The sequence below is a fragment of the Crinia signifera genome, chromosome 9 (assembly GCF_055691185.1).
Source record: "Crinia signifera chromosome 9, ASM5569118v1, whole genome shotgun sequence".
NCBI lineage: Eukaryota > Metazoa > Chordata > Amphibia > Anura > Myobatrachidae > Crinia > Crinia signifera.
In genome coordinates, this window is record NC_139225.1 from 146,998,532 (window position 1) to 147,014,249 (window position 15,718).

Genomic DNA, 15,718 nt, shown 5'->3' on the forward strand with positions numbered 1-15,718 from the left:
TGTACGCCCTATGTGAGAGCTATAGAGGGGTATAGACGGGAACACATATGTCCTATGTGGGAATTATATAGGGGTGGCTCTGAGATTTGGAGCTTATGGTGGTGTGGGCATCCCTGGCACTGCAGATGGGGCATCAGTGGAACTGCAGTTGCAGTGTTTCTGGAAGATGGGTGTTAGGAATAGCAGAGGGCAGTAACGAGTGTAGCTGTGTATTAGGGGTGTGTACTTCCTCCTCTCACATTCCCTCTCCTCTATGCTGTATACAGTATGTGACCATCCAGCCTGGGACTGAGAGGGGACATTCAGCGCTGTCACAGTGAGTTCTATGTGTGCTTTGTCCTGCTGCATTGTGTCTCTCCCTATATTACTGTGCATTGTTCTAATTTCCATTTATGTCTCCTATACTGTATATAGACATTATATAGTGGTGCCCATGTTATCATTTTTCTAAGTTGTATGCTGTATCTCTCATGCTGATATACTTTTGCCAATTACATTGTCATTACATTCTCTGTTCTATGTTTAATCAATCTATCTATCTATCTATCTATCTATCTATCTATCTATCTATCTATCTATTTTTTATGATCTTGATGGGTTTGGAAAACCTCAGTTGCATCCCAATATTTTTGCAAACAACTATAGAAAATTGTTCCTCATCTGCACCCCAATATTAATTCCCATTGGCCAGGAACTCAGAAGCAGCCGAGCATACCTGTCCAAGAGGGCATCCTTGATTGGATGAGAGTGTCACGTGACCAGCTTATGCCTTACCTTGGGATGCCATCTTTGTCTAGGTACGCCCTGCTACTGATGTACCTTATTGGTCACAATCTAATGCGGTTGTAGGACCAGTGCTAGGCAGAAGGGTGTCACAGACAATTTACATAGTTTTGTTAATTATTTGCTTTATTTGAACTTTACAGTGAACATTTCATTACATAAGTTATTCTAGATCCGTAATTTGCTCGTCCCCCCCCCCCCCCGTCCCCGTCCCCCCGTCCCCGTCCCCCCTCGCAGACGGCACACGTGTGATAATTGATCGGCATGTTTCCACCGCACAGTAAATCTCTCCGGTTCCCTATATGTTGACATTACATTGTGCAGGAAATCTGGGATTGACAGGGGGGAAGAGCTGATGATAAGGGAGCTGAATTTTCCATTGAGCAAAGTTTTTGATCTTTCCCTAGTGCAAAATGATAGCGCCGCTGAGGATGCGCCCAGCGTCCACTGCTATATGGGGCGCTGCGCAGGCGGTGAGGGCCGGCCGACACGTGGGGATGTAGACCCTGTATGGTGACCCCTGACTGCCAGATCTGCAATAGGTTCTTATAGGAGCTGCCTCATTTTGGGGTCACATGAAATGAAATGTAGACACATGAAAAGAATCAACATGCATTAGGTCAAAGGGTCGACACCAGTAATAGGTCGAAATGAAAAGGGTCAATATGAAAAAAAGTAGATGTGAGTTTTTGGTTATTTTGTTGTTGTTGTCTATGTCGACATAAGTCTACATGGGCACCGTATAAGTGTTCCGCCTTCGCTCGCCATGCTCCGGGGACGGTGCCTATATTCTCACTCTATGGCCCTTATTCAGATCTGATCGCAGTACTAATTTGTTCTCAAAATGGGCAAAACCATGTGCACTGCAGGTGGGGCAGATGTAACATGTGAGTTAAATTTGGGTGGGGTGTGTTAAAACTGAAATCTAAATTGCAGTGTAAAAATAATGCAGCCAGTATTTACCCTGCACAGCAACAAAATAACTCACACAAATCTAACTCTCTCTGCACATGTTACATCTGCCCCACTTGCAGTGCACATGGTTTTGCCCATTTTGAGAACAAATTTGTACTGCAATCAGATCTGATTAAGGGCCTATGTCCACTTGGATAGTAAAATATGAATAAGCCTCTTTATTTGAAAATAAATGTGAAAAACCCATATCAAACTTTTTCATGTCGGCATATGGCATGTGAAAACCTTTTGACTAGGGATGCCAATCCCGGGGCATTTTTCAAACTCGGGGTTCGGGATTGAAAAATGCTCAATTGCGGGAATCCCGGGATTGGTCTCCCTAATAAAAAAAACATGACCCCTGCCCGCCCGCCGATCTTCCCCGTCCCCCCTGCCCTGCACTGTCACTTACAGAGGTAGTGGTGACAGGCAGCAGCAGGACTGACCATCCATCCATCTCCTGGCCGGGTGGGCGATAGCAGCACAGCGGGCATGTGGCTGGGCGTCCGGATCCCGGGCAGTGTGCTGCACTGACAGGCATGGCGGTGGCCGGGCTGCACAGTGTGGCGTGATGTCAGGGGTATTCTTTTTGTTCCATTTTTGCTTGGAGGCACTACAGAGCATGTTCTGGTGTAGGGATAATTGTGCCTCACTTGTCTGGAAATGTATAATATTAAATTAAGTTGACATGAAAAGAAACAAGAGAGTTTGGGAGAGAAAGCAGGAGAAAGAGGGGGAAACAAGAGGGAGGGAGAGAAAGAAAGGAAGGGGGGGGGGGAGAGAAAGGAAAAGAGAATGAACCCCTTACATCAGTGGTTTCCAAACTGTGTGCCATGGCACCCTGGGGTGCCTCGGAACACTTGCAGGGGGGCCTTGGCTGGTGATCAAAGACAACGTACAATTATTTATGGTCAAAGTATTCGTGAAAACCACTGCTATTGGCAAATATTGTTGCTCAGTCCATAATTAAACCTAAGGATGGCAAATACACACAGTTTACTTCATTTCATATTTATTTCTATCTAAACTTGTTAATAAGAAACTTTTGGCCTAGGGGGGGCCCTAAATGTAAATTCTGATAATCCTGGGTGCCGTGATTCAAAAAGGTTGGGAACCATCGCCTTACACTGATTAGGCAATTGGAAGTTATCAATGAGCTAAATTGGGGCCAATAAATGTATGTCATAATGGGGGACAGATATTTGTCCGGGGGGGGGGGGGGGGGGGGGGGGAAGGGGCGCAATTTAAGAGTTACACCACCAGACGTAGCACGTTCCCTGCTGCGGTGTTTGGCCAACTAAATCTGCAGCTGTGGATATGGATAGCTGCAGGTGTCACAACGGTTTACCAGTACCGACCGATAATACATTGCCCCCTACTATTGTCATGCTACACAGCAGCGCCAATAATAACAGGAGCACATAGTGCCTTCCCAAATGGGGGGGAGATAGGCATTAGCCAGGGTTTTCCTGATCATTGCCAGGGGATTCCTGCTTATTTCCAGGGGTTACATGCTCATTGCCAGTGGTTATTTTGCTCATTTCCAGGGGTTAAATGCTCATTGCCAGTGTTTTTTTTTGCTTATTTCCAGGGGTTACATGCTCGTTGCCAGTGGTTTCTTGCTTATTTATGGGGGTTACATGCTCATCGCCAGGGGTTTCTTGCTCATTGCCAGTGGTTACATGCTCATCGCAGGAGGTTTCTTGCTCATTGCCAGAGGTTACATGCTCTTTGCCAGTGGTTTCTTGCTTATTGCCAGGGGTTACATGCTTGTTGCCAGTGGTTTCTTGCTCATTACCAGGGGTTACATGCTCATCGCCAGAGGTTTCTTGCTCATTGCCAGGGGTTACATGCTCATCGCCAGAGGTTTCTTGCTCATTGCCAAGGGTTACATGCTCATCGCCAGAGGTTTCTTGCTCATTGCCAGGGGTAACATGCTTGTTGCCAAGGGTTTATTGCTCTTTGCCAGGAGTTACATGCTTGTTTCCAGGGATTTCTTGCTCATTGCCAAGGGTTACATGCTCGCTGCCTGGGATATTATGCTCATTGCAAAGGGTTTATTCCTTTTTGTCAAGGGTTACATGCTTGTTACCAGGTTTTTCTTGTTCATTGCCAGGGGTTACATGCTTGTTACCAAAGGTTACATGCTCATTGCCAGGAGGTTACATGCTTGTTGCCAGGGGATTTCATGGTCACGGTGCACCAACGCTCCCAGAATCCGCACTTCTGGGCAGCACTGTACGAGCTGCACTCTTCTGATGGGCGCTAGAGGTAGGACCTCTAGCATCTGCCTCCTACTCACATTTTTGAATGACCAGTTTAGAAGATTCCTTGCAGATGGCCATACTGTATGGAATCTGCAGAGACCCGGCCCCATGCCAGTGCTTGGTCTGTGGTGGTGTTTTTAGGCCACTGATCCCTGTGCTGATTGGTTGGTGTTTTATCTCTGTCCACCTCATCTCTCTCCAAGCTTGGTAAATAGGCCCCTATGCTACTTATAGGTTGGTCCAATTAGCTGTGAGTTTGTTTAAAGAAACCTGTATAGATCGCACCAATGCACGCACCTGATTCACAGTGCGAGTTCCACCTGGGAACGGTCTGCAGGACCCAACAAGCACCTGATGGAATGACCCCTCATTTTATTGATTTTGTAAATTATTTTCACAATTATTTTTTCCTGTTTCCAGAACTCGTTATAATACTTTTAAATTGTTGAATAAAAATTGATGATACGCACCCTCCATACTGTTACCATTATAGAATAACCCTGACCTTACACAGTTTGACAACAGTACCGCCTAATGCTAGCATTACCTGGCAACATGTTTCCTGTGCCTTCTCTACTGTGCCTGTGCAAATCTCCAGTAAAATGGCTGCCACCCTGCCTCCCCATCTGTAAAGTCCCCATCACCACTCGCTGCCCCACCCAGCAACATTTTTCCTGTGATTTCTCTACAGAACCTGTGAAAATCTCCAGGGAAATGGCTGCCACCCTGCCTCACCATCTATACTGTACCCATCACTGCTCGCTGTCCTGCCCGGTGACATGTTTCCTGTGATTTCTCTACTGTACCTGTGCAAATCTCCAGGAAAATGGCTGCCAGGCTGCCACACCATTCCCAGGGGGGGGGGATACAGTCATTCGGTGAATATACATTGGGTCGACCACTGAAGGTCTGAGGTCGACACATGAAATAGGTCGACGTGGCTAAGGTTGACAGGGTCGGAAGGTCAACAAAAGCATTAGGTCGACAATGGGAAGGTCAACAGTCAAAGGTCAACATAAGTTTTCACGTTATTTTTGAGCCGACATGTGCCGACAGGCGGTATTCCATACCCTACCATCCTCTACAGCGTGGTGGGAGAGTAAAATAGTGTGCCCGAAGCATGGCGAGCGCAGCAAGGGGACGCAGAACACTTTGACGGTGTCCATGTTGACTATGTCGATATTTGGGGCAAAAATCATGTCAACCTTTGCACTGTCTACATCCACATTGCTGACCTAATGCTTGTGTCGACCTTCCAAAGCTGTTGACATTAGCCACGTTGACCTATTTCACGCGTCGACCTGCAGTGGTTGACCCAATGCATGTCGACCTAATATACTGTAGGTCAACCCAATGACCCCTACCCGTATCACTTAACCTAGATTATACTCGGGTTAGACACCTGACATTGCTGCGTTACCCAGGTTATTCCCGGGTACAACCCAGCTCGCTACCTGGTCACTCACCCCCACGTTTTTCGGGGACCAGTTCACACCAGGCAACAATCAGGGTCCACCCAGCAATATCCCAGGTTATTTTGGCGATGTGAAAGTGGTATTAGATTGTAAGCTCAGGGGGGCGATTCCCTCTCTGTCATGTCTGCTTTATTACACTCCGCTGTGCAATATGTTGGCGCTTTATACAGTAAGCAAGGCGCTCTAATAACAACAGAATGTGTTTGCCTGGCAGGTGGACCTCTCCATCACCATGACTGTCTGGGCGGCTCTTGTCATTGTAATGGGTGTATCAGCAAATGCCCAGGGGTCCAGGTGAGCAAACTTCCACCCTCCAATATACAAGCATTGTATGCCTGGTGCCGACGCTAAGAATTGTGCCGACGCTAAGAGTGGTTCAAAGATCGGCGCTACTCTCAGCGCTGTTGCGTATCTGCATGCAGCAGAGGTAGTCTCTGGGGCTGGAAGGGTTATTTAAACTTGGAGAGAGATAAAGTATCAAACATCACCTGTCTTCATTTAGGCTGTTGTGAAAACACGATGGGTACAAGCTGATTGGCCGGTACTTAATCTCTCTCCAATATTTAATTGTTCTCCCTTGGAAATAGTGTCTGTGAGACGGAAGTGAACTGACTGGTGTGATGGGCTGTCCGGCACTAACCAAGTTCTCCGTGTCATGGAGCCTTTACTGTAAGATATATATATATATATATATATAGGAAATGTCCACCGGCAATTGATGAGAGACAAACTCATTAATTATTAGAAGTGCAGTGCAGTGTCTGAGGGAAACACAGGATCTTCCGGACTGTCACCCCAGCTATTTCCTATTATAAACACACAAGCAGAGTATATGCAGTTCCTGCCCTGGTATAGTCTACAAAGTCCTTATTCGGGAAATATGCAATTTATTATAGAAAGGCCCTGGGCACCGGGTCCCAACAGCCAGCAGGGTAATGACACAGCTGGGCATAAGGTCCCGAAGCCATAGCAGTAACCTCCTGGAGGAGCGGGGATTTGGCAATAAAGGGGTCCCTCCCCTCAGGTCCACCCCCAGCCAGGGCACCCCTGGGCAGTGGGCGCCGGGTTGATAGCAGTGAAGAGTAAAATTAAGTTTGAACGATTTGGATTCTGCTGTGGAACAACAAGTCCCTGCATGCAGGGCATTAAAGGGCCCACTGGGACTTGTAGTGCCACAGCAGGACCAATACTAAAATAAATGCGCACACATGCTTCATCACATACGGATGGAAAATGTGTTGAATTCGCTGCCGAAATCAGCCTTACGAATCATTGTAAAGTAGATAATAATAATAATAATAATAATAATAATAATAATAATGATATTTATATAGCGCTTCTCTTCCAATAGGACTCAAAGTGCTTCACCATTGTCTTTACAGCTCAAAATACAAAACAAGCTTAACAGTGGATGTCAGTGAAATGCTTGAGTAAATAGATAAGTCTTTAGTCTATTTTTAAAGGATTCTACAGAGGGGAGAGTTCCATAGAGTTGAAGCAACGAAGTTGAAAGCTCGACCCCCAGATGAATTCAGGGAGACTCTGGGTACTGTTAGTAGTCCTTCTTCAACAGACCGTAGTAATCGAGTAGGACAGTAAGGAATCAGCAGCTGCTGCAGGTACCTTGGGCCCTGGTCATGTAGGGCCTTGAAAGTGAGTAAGCCAATCTTGAAAATGATTCACCATTTTACAGGTAGCCAGTGAAGGGCGTAGAGAAGGCAATTTGTCCGAATGTGGCGCCCATTAGAAATTTTCCAACTGGCAGGTCCCGGCAGTGACTATGGTCGAATGGGTACATTTCTACCCATGCGATCTTAGTAAATCTCCCCCTTTGTATCCAAGCCACAAAAACTAGGCTGTCCTGGGGGATTATACTCAGTACTACAATAAAGTACTGCACGTAGGTCTGTATGTGTGTGTGTGTGTGCACTGGCGTAACTATAGCACCGCAGCCCCCGCCACCGCGGGGGGGGGGCGCTGTGCATATGGGGGCGCCGGGGGCTGCGGTGCTATAGTTACACCTCCCCCCAATCCCCAGCAGGCTTACCTATTTCGCTGGTCCCGGCGGCTCCGTTCTTCTGCTGAGGACCACCACAAAATGGCCGCCCCAATATAGCACACAGTTCTCTGAAACTGTCTGCTGTATGGGGGCGGCCATTTTGTGGTGGTCTTCAGCAGAAGAACGGAGCCGCCGGGACCAGCGCGAAAGGTAAGGCTGCGGGCGATTGGGGGGGTTTGAATGGGCGGCGGGGGGGGGCGCCCAAAACGTAGCTACGCTGCTGTGTGTGTGTGTGTATATATATGTGTGTGTGTGTGTGCATGTTTCTGTGTTTTATAGTCAATCTCAGCTGTCATCCTTTTTTCCAGCTCCTTCACTGGAGTTTGTTCAAGACAGGTGGACAAGATTCCAGTTGTATACAATGAGACCTTCATCCAGCCATTATACCAGCCCTACCTCACCATGTGCCGGGGCCAGCGCACCTGCAGCACCTACAGGTAAGGGGTCATGTAAAAGGGGCATTACCGCCTCCTTCCGCCGGGATCTCCCTGCTCAGAAGGAAAAGAGTCACAGACTGATACTGGTGTTTTGTTGTATCATTTATAGTACAATAGGGATAACCATCGACCATTCGTAATCATCGATGGTTTATGACCAATGTAAAATAGATTTGCCATTGACGGGGGAGAACCAGATGGTTTCCCTCCATCAATGGATCACCGTAACCGAATAGTTTTTTATTTTCCCCAAGATGCTGGGACACTGAGCATAGCTCCACCCCCAATACCCATTAAGCCACACCCCCAGGTTCTGATTGGCCTACATGCCAGTCAATCAAGGAAAGCTGGGCAACCAAAGCTAGACTTGATTCCTAGGCAACCAACGATAACCGTTTGTACTATCACAATCGATGGCAACCATCGATGGCGATAGCACTGATGGCCATCCCTACAGTAAGTGACATGTACAGCTGACACTGGACAGCATAGCCAGATGTGAGAGCGTCCAAAGAAGAACTGACCCACTTGGCCATGCGCAGATGGACATTCTGCACCTATGGTGCACCGCAGTGTATTAGCACAGTGACAAGCCAATACTGGGGAGTGTTAGCATACAGTCACAGTCTTCCTGTGACAGAAGACACGGTTGGGGCTGCAACTGCGTCCACATACAAATTAGGCCCACAGTAGCCTATACTACTACACCTGAGACTGTACTATACATGGGTGTGTTCTACAAAGAGGAGATCCATCCAGGGGTGCTGTGCTGGAAAAAGATACCATGATATGCAGATACTTAATTGTTTAATAATAATATTAATTTGGAGTGAAACCACATCCGCATCTAGAAACTTTTATTGCCTGCAGAGATCAGAGGGTCACACACCTAGAACCGCTAAAAGCAGCACATTATACTGTATAGTGGGGTGGATACTGCAGCCTAACCATCCCCTCCCACAGCCTAACCCATCAGTCCTGCACCCTAACCCAACCCTCCCGCCCTGCAGCCTTACCCTAACCCTCTCCTCCTGCAGCCTAAACCTAACCCTCTCCTCCTGTAGCCTAACCCTGCCCTCCTGTAGCCTAACCCTCAGCTCCTGCAGCCTAACCCTCCAGTCCTGCACCCTAACCCTAACCCTCCCGCCCTGCAGCCTTACCCTAACCCTCACCTCCTGCAGCCTAAACCTAACCCTCTCCTCCTGTAGCCTAACCCTCAGCTCCTGCAGCCTAACCCTCCCCCCTGCAGCCTAACCCTCCCCTCCTGCAGCCTAACCCTCCCCTCTTGCAGCCTAACCCTAACCCTTCTCTCCAGTAGCCCAACCTCCCCTCCTGCAGTTTAACCCTAACCCTCCCCTCCTGCAGTTTAACCCTAACCCTCCCCTCCTGTAGCCCAACCTCCCCTCCAGTAGCCTAACCCTTTCCTTCAGTAGCCTAACCCTCCCCTCCCACAGCCTGACCCTAACCTCCCTTTCTGTAGCCTAACCGAACCCTCCCCTCTTGCAGCCTAACCCTAACCTCCCCTCCTGTAACCTAAGCCTAATCTCTGCTCCTGTAGCCCAAACCTAAACCCCTCTCCCGCAGCCTAGCCCTAACCCTGCCATCCTGCAGCCTAACCCTAACCATTCCCTCCCCCAACCTAACCCTCCCTCCTGCAACCTAACCTTAACCCTCCCCTCCTGCAGCCTAACCATCCCCTCCCACAGCCTAACCCTAACCCTCCCACCCTGCAGCCTAACCCTAACCCTCCCGCCCTGCAGCCTAACCCTAACCCTCCCACCCTGCAGCCTAATCCTCACCTCCTGCAGCCTAAACCTAACCCTCTCCTCCTGTAGCCTAACCCTCCCCTCCTGTAGCCTAACCCTCAGCTCCTGCAACCTAACCCTCCCCTCCTGGAGCCTAACCCTAACCCTCCTCTCCAGTAGCCTAACCCTCCCCTCCTGTAGCCCAACCTCCCCTCCTGCAGCCTAACCCTCCCCTCCAGTAGCCTTACCCTCCCCTCCCACAGACTGACCCTAACCCTCCCCTCCTGTAGCCTTACCCTCCCCTCCTGTAGCCTAACCCTCCCCTCCTGCAGCCTAACCCTCCCCTCCTGCAGCCTAACCCTCCCCTCCAGTAGCCTAACCCTCCCTTCCCACAGCCTGACCCTAACCCTCTCCTCCTGTAGCCTAACCCTCCCCTCCTGTAGCCTAACCCTCCCCTCCTGCAGCCTAACCCTCCCCTCCTGCAGCCTAACCATAACCCTTTCCTCCAGTAGCCTAACCCTCCCCTCCCACAGCCTGACCCTAACCTCCCTTTCTGTAGCCTAACCCAACCCTCCCCTCCTGCAGCCTAACCCTAACCTCCCCTCCTGTAGCCTAAGCCTAATCTCTGCTCCTGTAGCCCAAACCTAAACCCCTCTACCGCAGCCTAACCCTAACCATTCCCTCCCCCAGCCTAACCCTCCCCTCCAGTAGCCTTACCCTCCCCTCCCACAGACTGACCCTAACCCTCCCCTCCTGTAGCCTAACCCTCCCCTCCTGCAGCCTAACCCTCCCCTCCAGTAGCCTAACCCTAACCCTTTCCTCCAGTAGCCTAACCCTCCCTTCCCACAGCCTGACCCACTCCTCCTGTAGCCTAACCCTCCCCTCCTGTAGCCTAACCCTCCCCTCCTGCAGCCTAACCCTCCCCTCCTGCAGCCTAACCCTAACCCTTTCCTCCAGTAGCCTAACCCTCCCCTCCCACAGCCTGACCCTAACCTCCCTTTCTGTAGCCTAACCCAACCCTCCCCTCCTGCAGCCTAAGCCTAATCTCTGCTCCTGTAGCCCAAACCTAAACCCCTCTACCGCAGCCTAACCCTAACCATTCCCTCCCCCAGCCTAACCCCCCCTCCTGCAGCCTAACTGTAACCTTCCCCTCCTGCAGCCTAACCTTAACCCTCCCCTCCTGCAGCCTAACCTTAACCTCCCCTCCTGTAGCCTAACTCTCCCCCTGCAGCCTAACTCTAACCCTCCCCCCCTGCAGCCTAACTCTAACCCTCCCCTCATAGAGCCTTGTCCTAAACCCACCCCTTTCACAGCCTGATCCTAACATCCCCCCCCCCCCCACCCAGCCTAACCTCTCCTCTCAAAGCTTAACCCTCCCACTGATACTAAGGTTCAAGTTTGTTACGTCAGGATTCCAATGCCAGTATCTGACTGCCGGCCTCCTACCTTTTGGGATGCCAACTACATCCCACTATAAACATCCATGTTACTCTTCTGACTGTAACACAAATCATTCTCCTTTCAGGACGGTGTATTCCGTATCTGTCCGACAGGTGAAAAAGGAGATCCTACAGGTAAAGTCAGTCTGCTGCCCGGGGTGGAGGAAGAAGGAGCCCACATCAGAATCCTGTGAAGAAGGTGAGAAGGGCGGAGAAGACCGCAGTATGTGGGTTTGCTGCTTTATGACTGCGGGACAGTCGGGTCAGATGCTGGAGGAGTTGGAGAAGTAAAATGTGTTATTATACAGAAATGGATCATTTGTTTCCATGGGAACCCATTACCCATTAGGGTTATAGTGACGAAGGCTTGAAAAAGTATATCTACCACTACTGTGGGGTGCTATGGTGTCCAGCAGTAAGGACCATCTGGCAATCCAGGCCCATCTTTCCGAGGCCTCCACTCGGCTTGCCTGGACAATTTTGTCCATCGAAGGGGTCACCATTTCTAGTCTCCATTGATGGCACCATTGCTACTGGTCATTTATGGCAGGCAACCATCATCAGAAATCCTCAATGGTTTGAGTCATCGATAGACATCCTTGGTACATGAGAAACATCCCTAAAAAAAGTGGGAAGTCCCATATACAAAGCTCATTGTTACAACATTATCATCAACCATTGATGATAGAGAACTGGTGGCAAATCCTTCCACCTTAGAGGCCAATTGTTCCTACAATTGATGGTCAATGGGAAGCCCTGGTTCTATGGCAGTTTAGCCCCCCTTGTGAGGCTTGATCCACCCTCCCTAGAACCCAACTCCATTATTCATAATTTTGCCTACATGCAAGATGCAGATTTTATTGGTATATGGATTTACTTTTTGTGAGCAAATATATTTAAATGAAAGTTAATTTATTTATTTACAGTTTCTTATATAGCGCAGCAGATTCCGTTGCGCTTTACAATAGTAATGGAAGTGTCATGGGTGTATTGGAGTTTCTATAATGGATGCACTGTGTGCAGTGCACCTGGGCCCCTGTGTCCAGGGAGCCCCACACTGCACACACTGCACCCATGTTTTTTGTTACCTAAAACTGCAGCTGTGACGTAAAACACAGCCAAAATGGCCACTGCACTCGCGCAGTAGTGAAATATGTGTCCGGGACATGATGGTCGCCATGTTTTCAGAGACCTGCACAGACTCTGGCACAATGCTGGTGCTCAGACAGCTGATGATTGCTGATTTGTTCTCCGTGCACTATTAATAACTATCCTTCCTTTCTGTACCTAGCTGTGTGCCACAAGCCGTGCCAGAATGGGGGAACCTGCATCAAGCCCAACATGTGCCGCTGCGTGCCAGGGTGGGGAGGAAGGCACTGCCACATGGGTGAGTTAGCCAGCTATATGTGTTGTACATTTGTAGTTATCGCACCTTGTCCATCTCTCTTTGCTGTAAAACACCAGTGGCCGCCAGTATCGGAGAGAGGACCCTGTTCTGCACAAAAGACAAAACCAGTTCCTGCAATTTGGTGTTCCGGGAACAATACCCATTGGCCCTTTGGCGCTGTCACCAGCTGCTAGGGAACAAGGCGTCTCTGAGATAATGCTGGAGGTGGCTACCTGGGATCTGGATACTGGGGGGGGGGGTAGAGAGAACGGGACTAAAAATGTAACCAATATCTTCATCCCATCCTACTTTCCGCATCAGTGACCCATTTGTGGCCCTGTGCAATAGCTGCTCATGTCATCGGTTTTGGATAACTGGTGAGAGTCATTGTGAATTGATTTGCCACTTATGCTACGTCCTTGCGGAGAGCGGTCTCCATGGCAACAGTAACAGACCGTATCCAACTCGCGAGCAGGCGTCATTATTATAAATCATAATTGCCAATTAATGACTGAAGTTACAAGTTAATACCTAACTCCTCGTTTACTGACTAAAACGATAGACAGTATTTCACTTACTGACATGTTATCACTCAACTGCTAATTTACTCTGAGTGATAATAATACTTTGCTTAGTGGCAGCCATCTTGCTTCTGCCGTCTCCTCTCCCCTGTGATATTCATGCCCTCTACATTCCAACTACACCACGTGACTGGCTCTACTCGGCCCTCTGCTTAAATAGCACCCAGCCGTGGCGCCGTGCAGCTTCTCCCGCCCCTGGATTGGATTCTGGATGGCGGCGGCGGGTCAGGTGCGTCCGCATAATGCAAATGACATGCAGGGCGGGTGTCGCGTAGTGATGGCCAGGAGGCAGCGGGGCAGGCTTTGGATCGGCTGCGTCAATATGCAAATTACATGGGGGAGGGGGTGGCGCACAGGACTCGAGGCAGCAGGGCGGGCTCAGCGCTACTGCAGAAAGTTCTGAGAACTTTCGGCACAAAGCGGCCCACAAGGCCATCGGCCCTTCTGGCATTTGCCAGAAGTGCCAGATGGCCAGTCCGGCCCTGAACATTTGTATAGCAGTTTTCTTAGTGTCATGTGCGGCTCTGTTGTAGAAAGCATTTTGTGGTGCAATGGTCGTCATCGTTGTTCTATCTTCTCTCCCTAGATATAGATGAGTGCAGACGTCCCACTCGTTACTGCCCCCAGCTGTGTGTCAATACCCGGGGCAGTTACCGATGTGACTGTAATGTAGGATACGTTCTAGGGGAAGATGGGAAATCCTGCATAAAGAACAAGACGCCTGTGGTTCCGGTTCAGCAAGCTGAAGGTAACAGTGCGAAATGGGGGTGATAAGTAGGCACTACACCCCCAACATGTCCTGACCACTGGCCATAATACATCTATTACACCCTATACAGACATAGAACACTACATCCCCAACATGTCCTGACCGCTGACCATAATACATCTATTACACCCTATACAGACATAGGACACTACACCCCAACATGTCCTGACCACTGGCCATAATACATCTATTACACCCTATACAGACATAGGACACTACACCCCCAACATGACCTGACCACTGGCCATAATACATCTATTACACCCTATACAGACATAGGACACTACAACCCCAACATGACCTGACCACTGACCATAATACATCTATTACACCCTATACAGACATAGGACACTACACCCCAACATGTCCTGACCGCCAGCAATAATACATCTATTACACCCTATACAGACATAGGACACTACACCCCCAACATGTCCTGACCACTGGCCATAATACATCTATTACACCCTATACAGACATAGGACACTACACCCCCAATATGACCTGACCGCTGGCCATAATACATCTATTACACCCTATACAGACATAGGACACTACACCCCAACATGTCCTGACCACTGGCCATAATACATCTATTACACCCTATACAGACATAGGACACTACACCCCCAATATGACCTGACCGCTGGCCATAATACATCTATTACACCCTATACAGACATAGGACACTACACCCCAACATGTCCTGACCACTGGCCATAATACATCTATTACACCCTATACAGACATAGGACACTACACCCTAACATGACCTGACCGCTGGCCATAATACATCTATTACACCCTATACAGACATAGGACACTACACCCCTAACATGTCCTGACCACTGGCCATAATACATCTATTACACCCTATACAGACATAGGACACTACACCCCCAATATGACCTGACCGCTGGCCATAATACATCTATTACACCCTATACAGACATAGGACACTACACCCCAACATGTCCTGACCGCTGGCCATAATACATCTATTACACCCTATACAGACATAGGACACTACACCCCAACATGTCCTGACCGCTGGCCATAATACATCTATTACACCCTATACAGACATAGGACACTACACCCCAACATGTCCTGACCGCTGGCCATAATACATCTATTACACCCTATACAGACATAGGACACTACACCCCCAATATGACCTGACCGCTGGCCATAATACATCTATTACACCCTATACAGACATAGGACACTACACCCCTAACATGTCCTGACCACTGGCCATAATACATCTATTACACCCTATACAGACATAGGACACTACACCCTCAACATGTCCTGACCGCCAGCAATAATACATCTATTACACCCTATACAGACATAGGACACTACACCCCCAACATGTCCTGACCACTGGCCATAATACATCTATTACACCCTATACAGACGTAGGACACTACACCCCAACATGTCCTGACCGCTGGCCATAATACATCTATTACACCCTATACAGACATAGGACACTACACCCCAACATGTCCTGACCGCTGGCCATAATACATCTATTACACCCTATACAGACATAGGACACTACACCCTAACATGACCTGACCGCTGGCCATAATACATCTATTACACCCTATACAGACATAGGACACTACACCCCTAACATGTCCTGACCACTGGCCATAATACATCTATTACACCCTATACAGACATAGGACACTACACCCCCAATATGACCTGACCGCTGGCCATAATACATCTATTACACCCTATACAGACATAGGACACTACACCCCAACATGTCCTGACCGCTGGCCATAATACATCTATTACACCCTAT

At 48.9% G+C, this 15,718-nt stretch overlaps 1 protein-coding gene across 3 annotated transcripts in view; it reads left to right on the forward strand.

Moving 5' to 3' along the window:
* Positions 1–215: 215 nt before the first annotated feature.
* The window catches only part of EGFL8 (EGF like domain multiple 8), a 28,953-nt gene continuing 13,450 nt past the window's right edge, over positions 216–15,718 (forward strand). Inside the window, exons 1-7 of one of the 3 annotated variants that reach the window (XM_083160657.1) lie at positions 216–316; positions 4,696–4,778; positions 5,694–5,773; positions 7,847–7,975; positions 11,246–11,358; positions 12,451–12,546; positions 13,714–13,875. In XM_083160657.1, the coding sequence (XP_083016783.1) occupies positions 4,719–4,778; positions 5,694–5,773; positions 7,847–7,975; positions 11,246–11,358; positions 12,451–12,546; positions 13,714–13,875 (640 nt within the window). In that variant the 5' untranslated portion in view covers positions 216–316; positions 4,696–4,718. Of the gene's footprint in view, positions 317–4,695; positions 4,793–5,693; positions 5,774–7,846; positions 7,976–11,245; positions 11,359–12,450; positions 12,547–13,713; positions 13,876–15,718 lie in introns of those variants that run through there. The other 2 variants (XM_083160659.1, XM_083160658.1) reach the window with 2 other exon arrangements.